Here is a 15,318-nt window from a genome sequence, read left to right on the forward strand (position 1 = left end):
GCTGACGGCGCTTTAAAAATAGATTGATTCATGAAAAAAAAAAGAAATTAATGACGTCCTTTGGCTCCAGATGCGGTCAAGGAGCGATAGGTATGAATAATAACAGCGAGAAGAACGGCTGGCGGGGTGAATGCGAAACGGCTTGGAAACCAATCACTTCCACTTGCCGATGCGATCCAGCTTTTGAGTACCTGTCAACGGGAGAGAATCAGCTTGAGGTCTCGACAGGATGTAAAGACCATGTACTGACCAGCATAGATGCGCGTGTCCAGGTTGGTCGTCTTGTCGCCCAGCCGCTGGATCCTCTGGTTCTGCTCGGTGATTTCCGTTCCCATGGCCTTTCCCAGGCCGTTGAGCCGTGCGCTCAGCTGGCCGATCTCATCCAGGTTACCGTCCAGCTCGTCTTCCAGTTCGTCGTCACTCTCTGTGGCTTCGAATTGGTATCGACTGCGTTGGGCCATCTTGGCCTTCTGTGGGTCCTCGGCCTTCTTGCCCGCCCCAAAGCGGTCCATGCCAAATCGACCACCACCAAAGCGGCCAGATCCTGGTCCACCAAGCTCCTGATCGAGGCGATTCTGTGCACGCAGGGCCTCGTTTCGCGTTGCCTCACGTTCCTCTCGCTCCTCGACGTGGCGGTTGAGGATGCGCGCCTCCTCTGCATCTCGCTTGGCCTTCTTGTTCATTTGGAAGTTCGGTCGGAAGATGGAGCGATTGAGAGCATTGATTTCCTTTGTGTTGTCGTCAGCCCTCGACGCATGAGCCTTTGCCATGTCCAAGTGACGCTCCGTGTTGGCCAATTTGTCTGGTGTCCGATGCCAGCTTTATCAGCTTGTTGTGAGAGAAGGGAGCAAGACACTAGCTTTCAACCTACCGCTCTGCTCTCCTAGCTTGAGGAGGGTGCTGGACGCCGTCTCTTCGGTCTCTCTGGCAATTCTGAGTGCATTCCTCGTGCTCGCCAAGCTCTCCTGCTTTGTGAATCTCATCTGTTGCTTGACAGCCTCTACCTCATCCTCTTCCTCGTCCTGCACTTGAGCCTGTTGCTCGACTCCGTCGTAAGCATTGGATCCCGCAGCATGACTTCCGCCGCCCCGTCCTGCACCTCCCGAACCTCGTCCATACTCTGCTTCGAGGTCGTCCTCCTCAACGTTACGTTGGAGATTCCTCTGTCGGCTCCCGTTGCCTACCATCTCATCGTACCCTCTTCCAAGGTTCGCAGAAGGTGCCTTGGCGTCCGCAAATCGCGGCTGTGGCTGTCCATAGCCGTAGCCACCTTGGTCGTAGCCTCCCTGGCCACCCCCGTAGCGACCGGCATCGGTCGGAGGTCCTCCGTATCCTTGATTTCCCGGCGGTCCTCCTGGTCCCCCTGGTCCCCCTCCATAGCCTGCTCCGTAGCCTGCCCCGTACCCAGCACCCATTCCAGGTCGGCTGCCAGGAGGGCCATTGCGCATGCCGGGCTGGTTGATGCCTCCATAGAAGGCTGGCTGCTTGGGCTCAGCCTCCTCGACTGGCGGGATCTTGCTAGACTGCTTGGAGGGCAAGGGAGCATGTTGAGTGTTCGACATTCTCATTCTTCTTTGATGTTGAAGGTGGTCGCGCTCTTACCTTCTTTCCAAACAGAGGCATCTTTGCTTTCCTTGTCCTTACGCAAGAGGAAGTCGGGCAGTGGAAAAGGGGCGTCTCGCACTGTGTTGGTTGGGCGGTGGCTGAAGGTTGAGCGAGCGTCACCGCCTTAAATCTTGAATCCCACGTGGAGGCAAGCTGGAGCTCAAGCCCTCTCGCTCGTCTATCTCTGTATTCCTTCTGAAACCTTTTGTGCTCCGCCTGGCGATAGAGCCATGTCCAGATCACCCATCACTTGTCATGTGCTTGACAGTACGCTGGGACGCCCAGCAAGCAGCGTAAATGTCAGTCTGGCTGCCTTGGCTCAGTCCGACTTTCAGATCCTTGCACAGGGGTGAGACTGTCCTGCCCTCCGATTCAATGCCTGCGTTACGAAGCCTGACTGATGCGATGGCCTTCTTAACGATAGGCAAACGGACAATGATGGGCGATGCACGACGCTGCTCGATCCTTCCTCGAAGCTTTCGCCAGGCATCTACAGGATGACATTTGAAACGGGACAATATTTCGCGAGGGACAGTCGTCCATCGTTCTACCCCCGCGTCGAGGTGGGTGCTGATCTGATGCCCTGGGACTCCTGCGTCGAGGAGAGTCGAAAGCTGACCAAACACCGCCGTCGCAGATCCTCTTTACGTTACCAGACACTCCCGATCCTCATTATCACATACCACTCCTCCTTTCTCCGTTTTCATACACCACCTACCGAGGCTCATGAGAGGAATGTTCAGTCTCTTAGTTGAACAGACAGCCCAACATGGCGTGCAATGGGTGGCACATTGGCTGCTCTGTATTGAGGTCCTCGTCGTCTGTGATGATTGGTGAAGTTTGTTATGTATACAGAGCGCCTCGCCTATGCAGCGAGACGCTTGTCGCTGTCGTGCTCGTCCACCGCCTCTTACACCTCTCCCTACCCTGTCGTTGGCTTATCCTCTTCCTTCCTCACCGGAGCTCTCACTTGCCCGGACCTTGCATCATCTTTGCATTCTCCTCTTGGAATCTCGCTCCAACCCGTTCGCTGTGCTTCAACCACTTTTGCGTGCAGTTTTCGACGCACGTCTCCTAGCAGAACCAAAGAGAAAAGATCGTCCCACATCAGCCTTCCCCTAATCCCCGCTGTTCCAGTCGTCTGACTGACCTCTTTGGAGCTGAGCGCCTTGGACGTAAAGTCGTTGCAGCAGCTGTCGAAGCATCGCTCGACGAGCCCCGTGTAGAGGCGCATAAAGTCCTTCATCTGCTTCTGCTCGATGATGCGCTGCATCGCCGTCTGCTCCGACTGGCTAAACGAGGAGACTTTTTTTGTCCGTCCGTCCCCTTGTCAGCCAGACGTTCTCTCTCTTGCCATCTTTTCACTGTGCTCTCGACAAAAGCTTAGCGGGCACTCACAGTCCATCTTGGTGTATTGTGTTGGGGATTGGTTGCTAGGAAGTGGGTGAGATGAAAAGCGAGTTGCGATGCCCGGCCTGCCTGCGCTGCTACAAAAATTGAATCTAAAAAAGCCGAAAGGTCTTTTGAGGGAAGGAACCTCCACGTGAAGCAGACAGAAGAGGGCCCGATGGCAGAGACTCTTTGACCACCTATCTCCATCATGGTAGCAGAGCAGCAGCAGGAAGGAGCGGCGTCGGCTTCCTCATCGTCGGGCAACGGAACAAGTGCAGAAGCTCACGCGCAAATGATGGCAAGCATGGGCCTGCCAGGGTCCTTTGGCGCCCCAGGCGTCGCCCCAGGGCCATCTCAGTCTTCGTCTTCCTCCCGTGCAGAAGGAGAGGCAGGACGAGTGGGTCGCGACCAAGGAAGGGATAGGGGCTGGAGTAGGGGCAGAGGCAGAGGCAGGGGCAGAGGTCAAGGCGGCAGAGGAGGTGCGAGAGGAGGATCTTATCAGGCCCAACGAGCGCCACAGCCGGGATCGCATTCGCAGGGACAGGGTCAAGACGGAGGCTGGAACGGCTCTTTGGCACCCTTAACACACTTTCGGCACCAAGGTCCAGGGAGCAGTGACCACAAGCGCAAGAGAGGTGGCGGTGGCAGCGGAGGCAGTGGCCTACCTCGAGAGGTCATCGACGAGGAAGCGCCTTTGGTCCCCTTGGATCAAATACCAGTCGGTAAGTACTGTACACTGCGCATACATCCGCACATCATGGGCCGACACTAAAATAACATGACAGCCTCGCTCTTGCGGAACTCCTTCACACAACTCGATCCATGGTCACACCTCCAGTAGTGGCGGAGGATCTCGCACTTTGTAAAGTAATCAATGTTACGATCATAAGCTGAGAAGACCTAGAGTCAGAGTCGATGAGCGGTGATGTAAGAGGACTTGAGAAGATCAGAGGTTGTCGAGGTCGCTGTCGTCGTCGTCGTCTTCTTCCTCCTTGGCCTTGACCTGGGGCTTCTTGGAGCTACCGTTTGCGACTTTCTTAGGAGCAGCCTCTTCTTCGTCTTCATCGTCGTCGTCTTCGTCATCCTCATCCTCATCGTCCTCGCTCTCGTCTTCGGCCTCCTCGAGCCAAGTGACGAAAGGAGCGGCGCTCTTACGCACCTTTTTGCACGTCTCCTTGTCGACGTACTTCTTCGAGACGTGCGTGGCCCACGTCTTGACGACTTCTTCCTCCAGCGCGTCGAGCTGGTAGAGAGCCATGAGGATCTTGGGAACGCCTGTGGGGATCAGCGAGGGATACTGCACTCCAGCCAGGCGCTCGACGCCGCCCAGGAGCGACTTTTGGTGCTTTTCCGACGTCGTCATCTTAGCTACGACGGGGCCGTATTTCTTCAGCTCTGCGACGACGTCCTCGGTGAAGAGGCCCTGGACGAGGACCTGGACGGTCTTGTGCTTCTTTTCGATGCCCAGCTCCTGCGCCCTCTTGTACACCTCGGCCGCCGTGCACTCGCGACCTTCCTCGCCGCCCTTGCGGTTGGCGAGCAGCCAGACGCCAAACTGGTTGTAGGGGCTGTCCTCGGCTTCATCGCCGTCTTCGTCGTCACCGCCGCCGATGACGAGTGCAGACTGCAGGCCGCCTTCGAGGGCCTTGACACGGGCCTTGACGGCATCCTCACTTGTGTCGACAGACCATTCGTTGTCAGCATCTGCTGCGCTGGCGTTATTTCCACGCTGCTCAGCCGTAGGAATCTCCTTTGCCTCCTCCTGAATGCGGCGAGTCAGCTCGTCGTCGCTTCCAGCTTCGTCTTCTTTGTCGTTGCCGTCGTCGACCGTCTGGCCAGCCGACTTGCCCGCGCCCTTTGCACCCTTCTTCTTCTTTGGAGGTGGGTTCTTGGTGATGAAGGTCGTCAGCTTGTGGCGCATGTCGACGTCGCTGCGCTTGCCACACGCCTTGCAGTCGCGCAGCACCATGCCATCCTTTGTGATCTTGAGATCCGTCTCGGGGTTCTTGCAGTCACCGCAGAGGACAAACTTGTCGATGAAACCGTCGAGGAGCTTGCGCATCGCCTCGGCGTCATGAGCACCGTTGACGATGAAGCGGTCATTCTTTTCGTCCGACGACGTCTGGGCGCCGAGCTCGAACCCAAAGAATTTCGTTGGGTAGGTCGGCGGCCTGCTCAAGGCTCGCGCAATGTCGGCCATGTTGGGAATGACAGTCTTGATGCCATTGCCCCTGCCCTCGATCTTGGTTTGCAAGAGGGGCATGCTGATGGGTCGAGAAACGCCTTGTCAACTCACTGTCTCACACGACATGACATAAGTGTAGAGGCGTAAACTCACCGGTAGCGGTAAAACTTGTCGTCGACGTCACGACGAATATTGACGACAGCCATGGTTGCAAGTCGTTATGCCGAAAGAGGCGAAAGGGGAACAACAAATGGTGAAAGGAGGAAAAAAGAAAAGAAGATTCTGCCTGGTTCTGAAAGAGAGGAGCGAACACCTCAATGCATCAGGAACAGTCGATGTCGTCAATGGGTGACGAGCAAAATGGCGGCTTAGCTCTTCGAATGTTGATATTCCAACAATCAAAGACGAGTCGACGATTGACGGGATGGTGGTTGAGGCGGGCTCTCGATGACATGAAACTCGAAAACGCTACGTCTGCCTATTTGAGGATTGGCTGGGCGTATCTGGACGATGGTGCTGCGAGACTTTTGAGTCGAAGAGTCAGGCTCAATGACTCTAAAAGAAAGACAAGTGGTATGTCTGAGATCAAAATTCGGGAGAGTAAGGGTGGTGGTGGTGGAAGTGGTGGAAGGAGTGCAACGGCGAGGTGGCAGCGATGTCTCCAGGGCAGGACAGGAGAAAAAAAAAAGGGAAAAAAAAAGATTGCTCTACAATCCACGTGGCCAGTCACTTCGAACATCGAGCGCTCCTTACTACGAACATGGGGACAAGAGTAAGCCTTTCGATAGCATCAAACGAATATGTCAACACTCTTGGCAGCAGGCTTTTTCTGTGGCAACAAGCCATGATGATTGGACATTGAATGAGTGTGATTGTGAATGATGACAAGAAGATTGTATGAGAGAAAAGAATGTGTCTTGTGTGTTGTCTGAATGCGTTGTTGATGGCTATTGTTACAGCATGCGTTTGGACAGAACCGGAGCCGGAAACCGAGAGCCAAGTCAAGTGGGGTGGGGGGGAGTGACGGGAGAGAGAGGGGGATCAATGCGACGAGGAGAGCATCCTCGAGAGGAGGTTGGAGCTGCTCCTGCTCTGTCGCACCTTCGTCGGTTGCGCCTGTTGCTGTTGGCGACTGAACATGCTCGACGACGTCTGGCTCTTGACCATGCCAGTAGCGTTGACGATGCGGTGGCTTAAACGTTCGTGAGACTGACCGTTGTGGTTGGCAGCGGCCACAGCGGCGAGCCTGGCATCGACCTGACTCATCAGGTCGACGTCGACGGCCGAGACGACACGCTTAGATGCCGATGGCGCCTTGGCATTGATAGAAGCGTGCTGCTGCATTCGCTCTTCGAGACCCTCCTGGACGTAGTAATCATCCTCTTCTTCGCCGTCGAAGTCTTCAGCAGAGGAGCCAGAGGAGCCGTTGTCATCGGTAAGGTCGGCTTCAGAGGTGCTGCTGCTCGAGTCCATCGAGCGCTGACGGTGCATCATGGCGCCCGAGACACGGCTCGAAGACGATGCTGACGACGACGAGTGGTACCGATCCGACTCCTTCGGTGAGATTGGTGACGGTGGCGCGTCAGCGTAGCAGGTCTCTGAGCCGTACATGCCCTCTTGCTGCTGTTGCTGCGCGTAGAGAAGCTGTCGCTTGTGCTCTTCCTCTCGTCGAGCCTTGTCTTCTTCGGCCTGCTTGCGGAGGAAGACGCGGAGCTCAGACGCACGCGAGTATCGCTCCATCTCCTGGCCAGCAAAGCAGCCGCGGAGCGTCATGGCACGTCGGCCAGCCTCGGCCTTTTCTTCGCGCCTTCGGAAGAAGGGAGCGAAGTGCACCATGAGCTCGTGCTCTTCGATGCGGAGGTCGTAGTCGAGGAGGGCGAGGAACTGCTTCTCCATCAAGTTGACCTCGGCCTGGCTGAACAGGGCGGCGTATCGACACCAATGCTTGTTCTTGGGCGACGAGTCGTTGAGGTACTTTGCGGCTGAGATGAGCGAAGCGAGAAAAAGACGGTGACGCGTGCAGTGAAGCCCCTTCGCTTGCATCGGCAGCTTCTTTTGAAGCCTCTCGAGGTAGATGAGAGTGCAGAGAAGCGTAGGAACCTGGACGTTGCTCTTGTCGACGAGAATGGCAATGAACGTCTCAAGACTAGGAAGACCGTGGATCTCGAGCTTGCCGGCCGGGTCAGCTTCAGCGCTCGCGACCGACTTGGTTGGCGTCGTTGGCGGTGTGATGATGGCCTCCGTATGGGCGTATGGCATGACGTGCGCCGCTTGCTGCGCGAGGTACACTAGAAATCGGCCGTGTCAGTACAAAATGTAGCTTTAAAAATTAGGCAGAGACAGACGCCCAGCGCTCGGACCCTTCCGCACAGAGAAAGGAGTCGGGAGGCCGCCGTCGCATTGGTCACCACTCGGTACTCACCGACCATTTCTCTCGAGACGGGGCACTTGACGAGGTCAAGGATGGCTGGGTTGTGGCAAATCTTTGGCAGCAAGCTGGCCGGGTGTCGACGCATCGACGAGGAAAAGAATTGCGGGTTGCTGCTGCTCATCTTGACGATTTTGACGGTAGACACAGACTGTTTCGGTATTTATTCTTTCTTTCTAGTCTTCAAGTCGGGTCGTTATGGAAGGTTGTGTCCGAGAAAGAGATGGAAGCAAGGAGGCGATGGGAGGTGGCGGTGCGGTGGTGGTGGTAGCGAAGAGGTCGTTTCGTTGGGTGGTAATGAGTCCGCGTGGAAAGGGGGAGAGAGGTGACGGTGGTGGTTGGTGAGAGTAGGGGATGGGTAGGGGATGGGTGGTGGTGGCGTTAAAGGTGAAAAGGTGACGAGAGGGTGAGGACCGAAAGAGGAAGGTCAAGTAGCCGTTATATATTCTTATCAGTGGCACTCCTGCGAGCTCTCGCTTCCGTGGAGGAGGCAAAAATGCGTCTGCCCCGATGGCGGTCCTGGCGCACAAGTCCTTTCCGTCAACACGCACTCCAATGTAGCCGATCTTCTTCGTTGGTAGGATGAGCCGTTTTGCTGCTAGCGCACGGTCCGGAAAGTTGGATGTGAGGGGGTCCTTGCTTGTGTTTGTGTGTGTTGCCTGCCCTTGCTCGACAAAGGTGCTTGACGTATGTGAACGGTACAGGAAAGGGAAATTGAATAGAAGAAGGGTAATAAAAAGAAAAGAAAAGGCCCGACGGACGCCAAGGGGGTGTGAGAGCGGCGATGAACGCGACCAGGCAAGGCGACGGTAAGGTGGCTTCCGTCGATCGGGGAGCTATCGACGGCGCAGGGAGACTTTGCTTGTCAAAGGAAAAAGGGACTCCGGATCAAAACAGAGGAATGACCCTGGCAGGAGCTTGTCGCGGGCAGATGAGCGTGCGACTTGATGCTCGAGGCCACCCTTGCGCCGTGAGAGAAGAGGAAGAAGACGAGAGGGAAATCGCGCGTCGAAACCGGTCGACAGACGAGGTAGGAACAACGGGGAGCAGATCCGAGGCGGAGAAGGAAAAGGGGGTGGCGAACGGACAGAGGGAAGACCAGCTTTCCCAGGGGAACAAAACGAAAATTGGAAGGTGAGGGGAAGAGAGAGAAGGGAGGAGGAAACAAGAGAACATGCAAATAAGGGGTTGAACCCGGGCGGACGGAGCTTGCAGGCTACTGGTGGGAATATTTTTCGTGTTGAAGCAGAATGCGCGTCTCAACTTTACTTTCCAAGGGTTGGACAAATGCAAGGAGGTGCGACATGGTTCAACGTCGTGCAGCATCTATCATTTACAATTTCAGTATCGTAGATCGCACGCACGTCGTGGGGGTCAATCAGTCAATTTCGTCACCGACTCGGCTTGTGACGCACAGCCCCAATCTCTACTTATCTATGGTGGCTCGGTCGCCATCGGAGGGGGGGACTCGGAAAATATCATGACTTCATCTCAGCGTCCGCTGTGAAAGAATGTCGAGCTGAGTGGTGACAAGGAGTCGACACTCGTTACGATGACGACGGTCGCTTGTGCTCACAACCCATTAGGAAGGCCGTAGATAATGGCTCATGATTCTAGCTATATCCAGCGAAACAGAGAGTTTGTTCGGCAGCTGCGAGGAGAGGGCAGTAGGAATGGAAGCCAGTCGTTGCATTGCCAGAGCATAATTAATTTGACATGTCACAATTACTGACCTGTCCGCTTTGAGGGGCCGGGCATACTCCCTTCATCTTGGCGCTTTTCTATAGGGCAAAGTTGTGATAACCCGGCTGATGACCAAGCACCACATCTTTCCCACTCCAGTGTCCAGCGGTCCCCTTTAGCATGGGTCAAGTGAGTAGGACGCTGTCGACGGGAAGATTTCTAGATAGACTCAAAGCGAGCAAGAGACCCGGCCGCCACAATAGCAGTCGCGCGATCGTCGCCTGTGTGGGAGCTTAGCAAGCCGGCTGAATCATTGAACCAGCGGTGTACTTTTGCCCGGCTCGGTGTCGGGAATATGGCGCAGGTTCGCTCAGGGTCCTTGCCTCCCTAGCCATATATTTTCCTCCTCCGACTATCACTCAAGCCGCTGTATTGATCGCCGATGAAGGATCTTTGGGACCCTGCTTTCGATATCTGCCCACATTATGCAATTATTCATGCCAGGTCCCTTCCTCCTCTCCTGTATGCAAGGGCTTGTTTGCCAATGCGACGGAACTTTAGACTCTGCTTCGCATTCGTGTAGCGATAAATTTCATTTTCTTTGCGGCGCCACCAGCTTCTCTGCAAACTGTACTAGCAGCAAGTAAGTCGCAGTTATATAATTAGCATATGTCGAAAGGGATCTGTAGTTTGCTAGTAGCGTGGTGAACGAGGTCAGCGGGCTCCCACGTCTCGGAGCAAGGACGTGCGTTAGCTTCAGGACAAGCTCGAGATTCTGCGAAGCTGCTTTCCTACACCGGCGATCAGTACAACTAGTAGTGGCAGGCACGCGCATATATGGCAAGGTTCATGCAGGCGTGCGAAATTTTCACATCTAAGAGAAGTTACAATAATAATAGACTGCGCTTGCCTCGGCGTAGTGGAGCTGCTCTAGTAAGAAAGAGGAAGGTGGGGACAACCGACATGACGGCCGAGGCAGGTGCTCGCGACGCGTCGACACGCGCCGAGCGCAAGGCCGTCTTCGTCAACCATGACGTTGCATGACAGAGTAGCCCTGGCGAGCAGACTTCCGCTTGTATCCGGCAACAGTGCGACTGTGAGCGGATGTTGTGCTCGAGTTGCCGCTCTTGAGGTTGGAAGTAGAACACTACGATCCTGTATGTGCTGTCAATGTAGAACGCAGTAGCGTACTGTACGTAGATGTGCTCGCTCTGCGTTAGGGCAGACAGAAGTCTCGCGCATTTAGAGGTGTTCTTCACCGTGGATGTCGCCGAAGCGGAATTGTGATGGGCCGCGTGCGATTGCAAGTGCACAAAGCTGACTTGCAAGCGACGAGGTGGCGGAGACGGAGCACGATGTGGTCCCTACTCTTTGCATGGAGACCACAAAGGTGAACGAGGGCGGCGCGGGCCTGGTGGGCGGCCCGGCTGATCGATTCATCATCCATTGAGCTGACTTTGTTTCTAATGTGTTTCTCTCCGTCTGATCTTCCCACTTGGAGCGGCGCTCTTTGTCTGTCGTGCCCTTCTAGGGCCTTTAGCCCCCTCTGCCTCTTCCCTCTCAAATCCTTGATTCGTGTGTGAAGGCAGCAGGATAGGTAGACCATGAGCTCCACGACGACAGACGAGGAGACAAGGCCGCCTAGCTCGAGCGCCACCTCGGTTGGCTTCGAGCTTGACATGGATGAGATGGAGGAGCGAGACATCAAGCAGTGCCTCCTCAGCGACACGATCCAGGTGCGACGACTTGTGCTCTGGTCTCTTTGTTCCTTGCTATTGCTCACCCGCTTGCTCCTTTTGCTCAGCGGCTTGTCTTGCCCGAGTGAGTCTCTTCGCCACGAGCCTCGTCTCGAGATGTATGGTGCATCTCAAGCGCTGATGTGCGCGCTGACGACCGTTCTCGCTCGCACATGGACAGCTCGCCTGGTCTGGATGACCGCAGCTTTGACGATGAGGACACTGACCAGTAAGTTTCCCACCACGATGGTTGCTCACATGTTCAGCCATGACGCTGATATGCAGGAGAAGCATGGTCAGCATCCTCCGTTGGCGTGGCTTCACCGTGTACTACCCAAGCTTCGAGGAGCATATGAAGCTGGGTAGGTGAAGCGTTCAGTCTACGAAGTAAAATTAAGTCTTTCCTCCTTATTATCCTCCTTCCTCCCCCTTTTCTCCCATCTCAGATATCAAGCACGACGGGCAGTCGAATGGCAACCTCGAAGCCGCCGTCCAGCGCTTTGACCTCCTCATCCGAATCATGCAAGGTAGAAGGACAGCACAGGGCCTAACGGACGCCCGCGAGCTCGAGTCGCTGCTCCTCCAGGCAGACCACAAAGCGTATGAAAAGGAGAGCTGCACAAGCTTGCGCGAATACCTGATGCTCGCCCGTCAGGCTGGTCTGCCGCTCAAGTTCAGCGGCGAGGCGACGGCCACGATCCAGCATGTCTGGTTCAAGGGGCGCAGAGATCTGGTGAGAGCAGCATCCTTCACCCATTCCTTCTTTTCTTCTACAAGCAGATGCACCGAATGGGACGATCGCTGACCATGTCTGGGACAGCAACACGCAATCGAGCGCTACACAAATCGTGGCAGCACTGCACTTGTGCCAGATGAGCGTGCGTTCGACCCCAACTACCTCGTCCGCCTCGTCGAGCGCTATGTCGACCTGGACATCGGCGACGCCGGTCTCAGCAGTGACGAGGAAAGGACAAAAGTGACGACAGTGCCAAGGGGAGGCGCTCGTGCCTGGCTGGTCGAGAGACACCTCCTCGACGAGTGTCCGCGGCTGTATGCGACCGTCTCAGACGTGCGGAGCTTCCAGCACTACCTGATGCACATGCGCACAAGGGGTGCCCCTATCAAATTTTCCAAGGACCAGTACAATGCACCGACTTGGATCTTTCTCCAGGTACCAGTGAGTTGGATGCCAGTCTATCCTCACGACGAGAAGGGAGCTAGCACTCACACTCGCTTTGCCTGGCAACAGAAGACGGGGTCCACACACGGAGATCTGGCTCCAGGCAGCCAGCAGCAGTCCGTGACTCAAGCTGGGAATCAGCAGCGGGAAAAGCCGCCGGCGCGCGTTTGCATCCCTGCCAAGCTCTGCTCGCAGGAAACGGAGAACAAGCGGTTCCTACCGCTGATCCAGGCCATCAAGGCAAACGTCGAGGCGCCGAGAAACGTCGCTGAAGCAGCAAAGGTCCTCGACACACTCGAACGGCTCGATGCCGGCATCTTTGCGCGAGAGCGCTGCTCGGGCCTCAAACAGCTTCTCAAGATTGCACGCGTGCATGGCATCGATGTCTGTTGGCAGCAATTTCAGGGTGTCATCACCGACATCGGCCTCAGTGAAGCGTCTATGGCTTCTCTTGCCCCTCCTCATTTCCCTCCGCGTGGCGTTGATCTCAAGTTCTGATGCCAGCTTCACACCTCCCCCACACCATGTTACCTTTCCTTTCGACTCTACCCTTTTTCTCTTAGCGCCTCCGTAGCGCCTCCGTTAGATTCACTCCCAATGAGAGATGGACCACAGCTTACAAACAATCTATCAATCAATCGACCATTGACCACTGTCTCAGTACCGCAGAGGGCCCTTTGTCCTGGGAAAAGAAGCTACATCGCGGAGATTGTCGGTGTTTGTCAACCAGCCGACGAGCCTCTCGAGACCGAGGCCAAAGCCGCCATGAGGGATGCAGCCGTACCTGCGCAGATCCTTGGCGTACCAGTCGAGCGCCGCGGGCTGCGCCTCGAGGCGGTCCAGCCGTTCCTCGCGCAGGCTGCCGCCAACAAGCTCACCCAGGCGCGGCACCACGAGGTCGAAGCAGGCCACCGTCCTCCTCTCTTCCGGGCCCTGGTTCTCATTTGCGCGCATGTAGAACGGTTTCAAGCCCGAGGGATAGTCGGTGATGAACAGGGGACCGCTTGCGACGTGTTGTGCCAACCAGCGCTCGTGTGACGAGGACAGCGACTGGCCCCAGGCGGGTGGTGGCTCGTCTAGCTGTCGTCCTTCGCTCTCGAGCAGCGAAACAGCGTCGGTGTATGTCATCGTTGGCCATGGCCCCGAGCTAGACGACGCGACAGATTCGAGCTCCTGCAGGGTGGCTTCGTGCCCCTGCCAGAGCATCTCGAGGTCCTTCCTCGTCTGCTCGTGGTGCAAGGCGAAGTGCATCGCCGCTTGCACGACTCCCTGCGTCGTCTGCATCACCTCGTGCAGAGCGGCAGGCCCACTGCTGCTCGTTAGTTGTTCGGCCTCGATCATCCAGAACTCGCAGAGATGGCGATTGGTGGCGCTTCCCTCTGCGCGAAACGACGGTCCACACGTCCACACTCTTCCCAGGCCCATGGCGAGTGCCTCGAGGTGGAGCTGGGAAGAGACGGTGAGAAAGGCAGGGGTAGCGGAAGAGAAAAAGGGCGTCGTGGGCCCGGCTTCTTCGCCCTGGTCCTGCTCGACGCGAAACACCTCGCCGCCACCCTCGCAGTCCGACGAGGTGAGAATCGGCGCGGCGACGCGGGAGAAGCCGGCGTCCCAGAACCAGTCTGAGATGGCCTTTTCGAACGCGGAACGAGCGCGCAACACGGCGGCGTGCCGAGCCTCCCGTGGTCGAAGGTGGGCGTACTTGCGCAGCAGGTCGTTGCTCGCGGGCGTCGACGAAGAGGTCAGGGGAATCGGGTAGGTGGCTGCATCGACGGGGGCCGTCACCTTGAGATGTTCAATGTCGAGCTCATACGCCTGTCCTCGGCCTCTGCTTGGCTTGAGCCGACCTGTCAGCTCCAGCCCTACGCCGGGCGCTAGCTGTTGATGATCAGGCAATGAGGACGAGGACGAAGACGAACGATAGACGCCCTGGAGCGTCTCGTTGCCTGGCAGACTGCCGTCGGCAAGCGATATAAACGTCACATTGCGATGGCTACGCACCACACGAGCGTAGGCTACGATCCGATGCAGCGGCGCCTCGTCCGCGCCTGCGTCAGCTGCTGAAGAAGAGGAGGAAGGGGAGAGGGGAGGTCGGGAAGCCAGCAGCTGGCGTAGCAGCGTGATTGGCCTTGGAGCCGGCTCGGCCGTGGAATGCCATCGCTTTGGAGTCGACCGCGAGATCCGTACCGCGCTGGGTGCCGGAAGTTTCAATGCCGACGTCGAGGCCTCGAGGGACCGACAGAGACTCCTCCTCATCTCCTACAACTTGCAGCTCCTGCCGAGACTTCAGCGCTCGAGCGCAAGCAACACTTTTCTTCTCGACAAGACAAGTCACGTGCCTAACAAAAGCTCCTCTGCAATGGAACCACTTGCCTGTCCGTCATGATTGCAAGGATTTGAGATTGCAGATGGGAAACGATACAAGTACAGACAGAGATCAGCAGCAGCGAGGCGCATCACACCATCTTCTGTGTTGTCCTGTCGTCGCGTGGGACGGATTGGGCGACCAGCGTCCTTTCTTCTTCGGACAGCGCGAAAGGGCTGTGTGTTTGCGTGTTGAGCGCCCTTCGAATCTAGCCAAGAGGGTGTGGGGCCTGTCAGCGCAAGCTAGAGAGACATTCAGGTCAGAAAAAGATGCTCACCGGGCTGAAGACGTGCTCATGGTCGCCAAAGTCGGCCCAAAGGACGCTGTAGAGCACGACGGCGCCGGCGAGGAGGCCTCCAGACAGGTTCGCGAACCTCTGCCACCGCGATGGCGGGGGTCCGTTGGGGTTCGAAGGATGTGTGACTCTTCTAAAGAACGTCTCGGCCCGCCGTGGCTCGACGTAATGCGTCGGTGATGGCGGAGGGATGTGCGATTGGGGCGCTGTCCACATCGATGGCACATGCCGCGCCCGAGGCGGTCTTTGCGATGACGACCCCACTTTCTGCTTTGAGGATGACGAAGTTGCCGGCGCTGATGCTCCTGATGGTACTGATGGCCCCGCTGGCTCTTTGTCCGACTGCGCCATCTTTGATTTCAGAGCTGCCGAGGAGGTCCGTGGCACTTGCTTGCCCAAGCTTCTGATCGCGAGCAGCGAGCAAAGTCTTGCTTCCGAGATGCGGGCCGTGC

At 56.6% G+C, this 15,318-nt stretch overlaps 10 protein-coding genes across 10 annotated transcripts; 4 read left to right on the top strand and 6 right to left on the bottom strand.

Moving 5' to 3' along the window:
• Positions 1-2: 2 nt before the first annotated feature.
• On the bottom strand, positions 3-1,663 carry FA10DRAFT_265721 (hypothetical protein). The gene is made up of 4 exons (XM_025521181.1): positions 1,603-1,663; positions 872-1,523; positions 251-802; positions 3-191 (listed from the first exon to the last, which is right to left on the bottom strand). Exons 1-4 carry the CDS (start codon positions 1,621-1,623, stop codon positions 154-156), a joined length of 1,263 nt encoding a protein of 420 aa, XP_025379091.1. The 5' UTR covers positions 1,624-1,663; the 3' UTR covers positions 3-153.
• Positions 1,664-1,832: 169 nt separating this feature from the next.
• FA10DRAFT_265722 (hydroxyisourate hydrolase) lies at positions 1,833-2,421 on the top strand (the record flags this gene model as incomplete). Its single annotated transcript, XM_025521182.1, has 3 exons — positions 1,833-1,954; positions 2,030-2,168; positions 2,243-2,421. 3 exons carry the CDS (start codon positions 1,836-1,838, stop codon positions 2,333-2,335), a joined length of 351 nt encoding a protein of 116 aa, XP_025379092.1. The 3' UTR covers positions 2,336-2,421.
• Positions 2,400-3,049, bottom strand: FA10DRAFT_265723 (chaperone). The gene is made up of 3 exons (XM_025521183.1): positions 3,004-3,049; positions 2,756-2,910; positions 2,400-2,679 (listed from the first exon to the last, which is right to left on the bottom strand). The coding sequence occupies exons 1-3, from the start codon at positions 3,008-3,010 to the stop codon at positions 2,572-2,574; spliced, it is 270 nt and encodes an 89-aa protein (XP_025379093.1). The 5' UTR covers positions 3,011-3,049; the 3' UTR covers positions 2,400-2,571.
• A 99-nt stretch (positions 3,050-3,148) lies between these two features.
• On the top strand, positions 3,149-3,993 carry FA10DRAFT_77681 (hypothetical protein). Its single transcript, XM_025525697.1, has 2 exons — positions 3,149-3,719; positions 3,783-3,993. The coding sequence occupies exons 1-2, from the start codon at positions 3,206-3,208 to the stop codon at positions 3,836-3,838; spliced, it is 570 nt and encodes a 189-aa protein (XP_025379094.1). The 5' UTR covers positions 3,149-3,205; the 3' UTR covers positions 3,839-3,993.
• Positions 3,790-5,828, bottom strand: FA10DRAFT_300462 (hypothetical protein). The gene is made up of 2 exons (XM_025524850.1): positions 5,336-5,828; positions 3,790-5,261 (listed from the first exon to the last, which is right to left on the bottom strand). The coding sequence occupies exons 1-2, from the start codon at positions 5,386-5,388 to the stop codon at positions 3,944-3,946; spliced, it is 1,371 nt and encodes a 456-aa protein (XP_025379095.1). The 5' UTR covers positions 5,389-5,828; the 3' UTR covers positions 3,790-3,943.
• A 395-nt stretch (positions 5,829-6,223) lies between these two features.
• Positions 6,224-7,734, bottom strand: FA10DRAFT_284813 (hypothetical protein; the record flags this gene model as incomplete). Its single annotated transcript, XM_025523949.1, has 2 exons — positions 6,224-7,470; positions 7,605-7,734. 2 exons carry the CDS (start codon positions 7,732-7,734, stop codon positions 6,224-6,226), a joined length of 1,377 nt encoding a protein of 458 aa, XP_025379096.1.
• Positions 7,735-8,185: 451 nt separating this feature from the next.
• Positions 8,186-9,265, top strand: FA10DRAFT_77756 (hypothetical protein). Its single transcript, XM_025525698.1, has 2 exons — positions 8,186-8,744; positions 8,964-9,265. Exons 1-2 carry the CDS (start codon positions 8,395-8,397, stop codon positions 9,115-9,117), a joined length of 504 nt encoding a protein of 167 aa, XP_025379097.1. The 5' UTR covers positions 8,186-8,394; the 3' UTR covers positions 9,118-9,265.
• Positions 9,266-11,883: 2,618 nt separating this feature from the next.
• Positions 11,884-12,787, top strand: FA10DRAFT_77829 (hypothetical protein). The gene is made up of 2 exons (XM_025525699.1): positions 11,884-12,206; positions 12,279-12,787. Exons 1-2 carry the CDS (start codon positions 12,123-12,125, stop codon positions 12,705-12,707), a joined length of 513 nt encoding a protein of 170 aa, XP_025379098.1. The 5' UTR covers positions 11,884-12,122; the 3' UTR covers positions 12,708-12,787.
• FA10DRAFT_265726 (asparaginyl-tRNA synthetase) lies at positions 12,773-14,479 on the bottom strand. The gene has a single exon (XM_025521184.1). It carries the CDS (start codon positions 14,460-14,462, stop codon positions 12,867-12,869), a length of 1,596 nt encoding a protein of 531 aa, XP_025379099.1. The 5' UTR covers positions 14,463-14,479; the 3' UTR covers positions 12,773-12,866.
• Positions 14,480-14,594: 115 nt separating this feature from the next.
• Positions 14,595-15,297, bottom strand: FA10DRAFT_265727 (hypothetical protein). Its single transcript, XM_025521185.1, has 2 exons — positions 14,849-15,297; positions 14,595-14,779 (listed from the first exon to the last, which is right to left on the bottom strand). Exons 1-2 carry the CDS (start codon positions 15,215-15,217, stop codon positions 14,663-14,665), a joined length of 486 nt encoding a protein of 161 aa, XP_025379100.1. The 5' UTR covers positions 15,218-15,297; the 3' UTR covers positions 14,595-14,662.
• Positions 15,298-15,318: the final 21 nt, after the last annotated feature.

Source organism: Acaromyces ingoldii (assembly GCF_003144295.1).
Source record: "Acaromyces ingoldii strain MCA 4198 unplaced genomic scaffold FA10scaffold_2, whole genome shotgun sequence".
Taxonomy (NCBI): domain Eukaryota; kingdom Fungi; phylum Basidiomycota; class Exobasidiomycetes; order Exobasidiales; family Cryptobasidiaceae; genus Acaromyces; species Acaromyces ingoldii.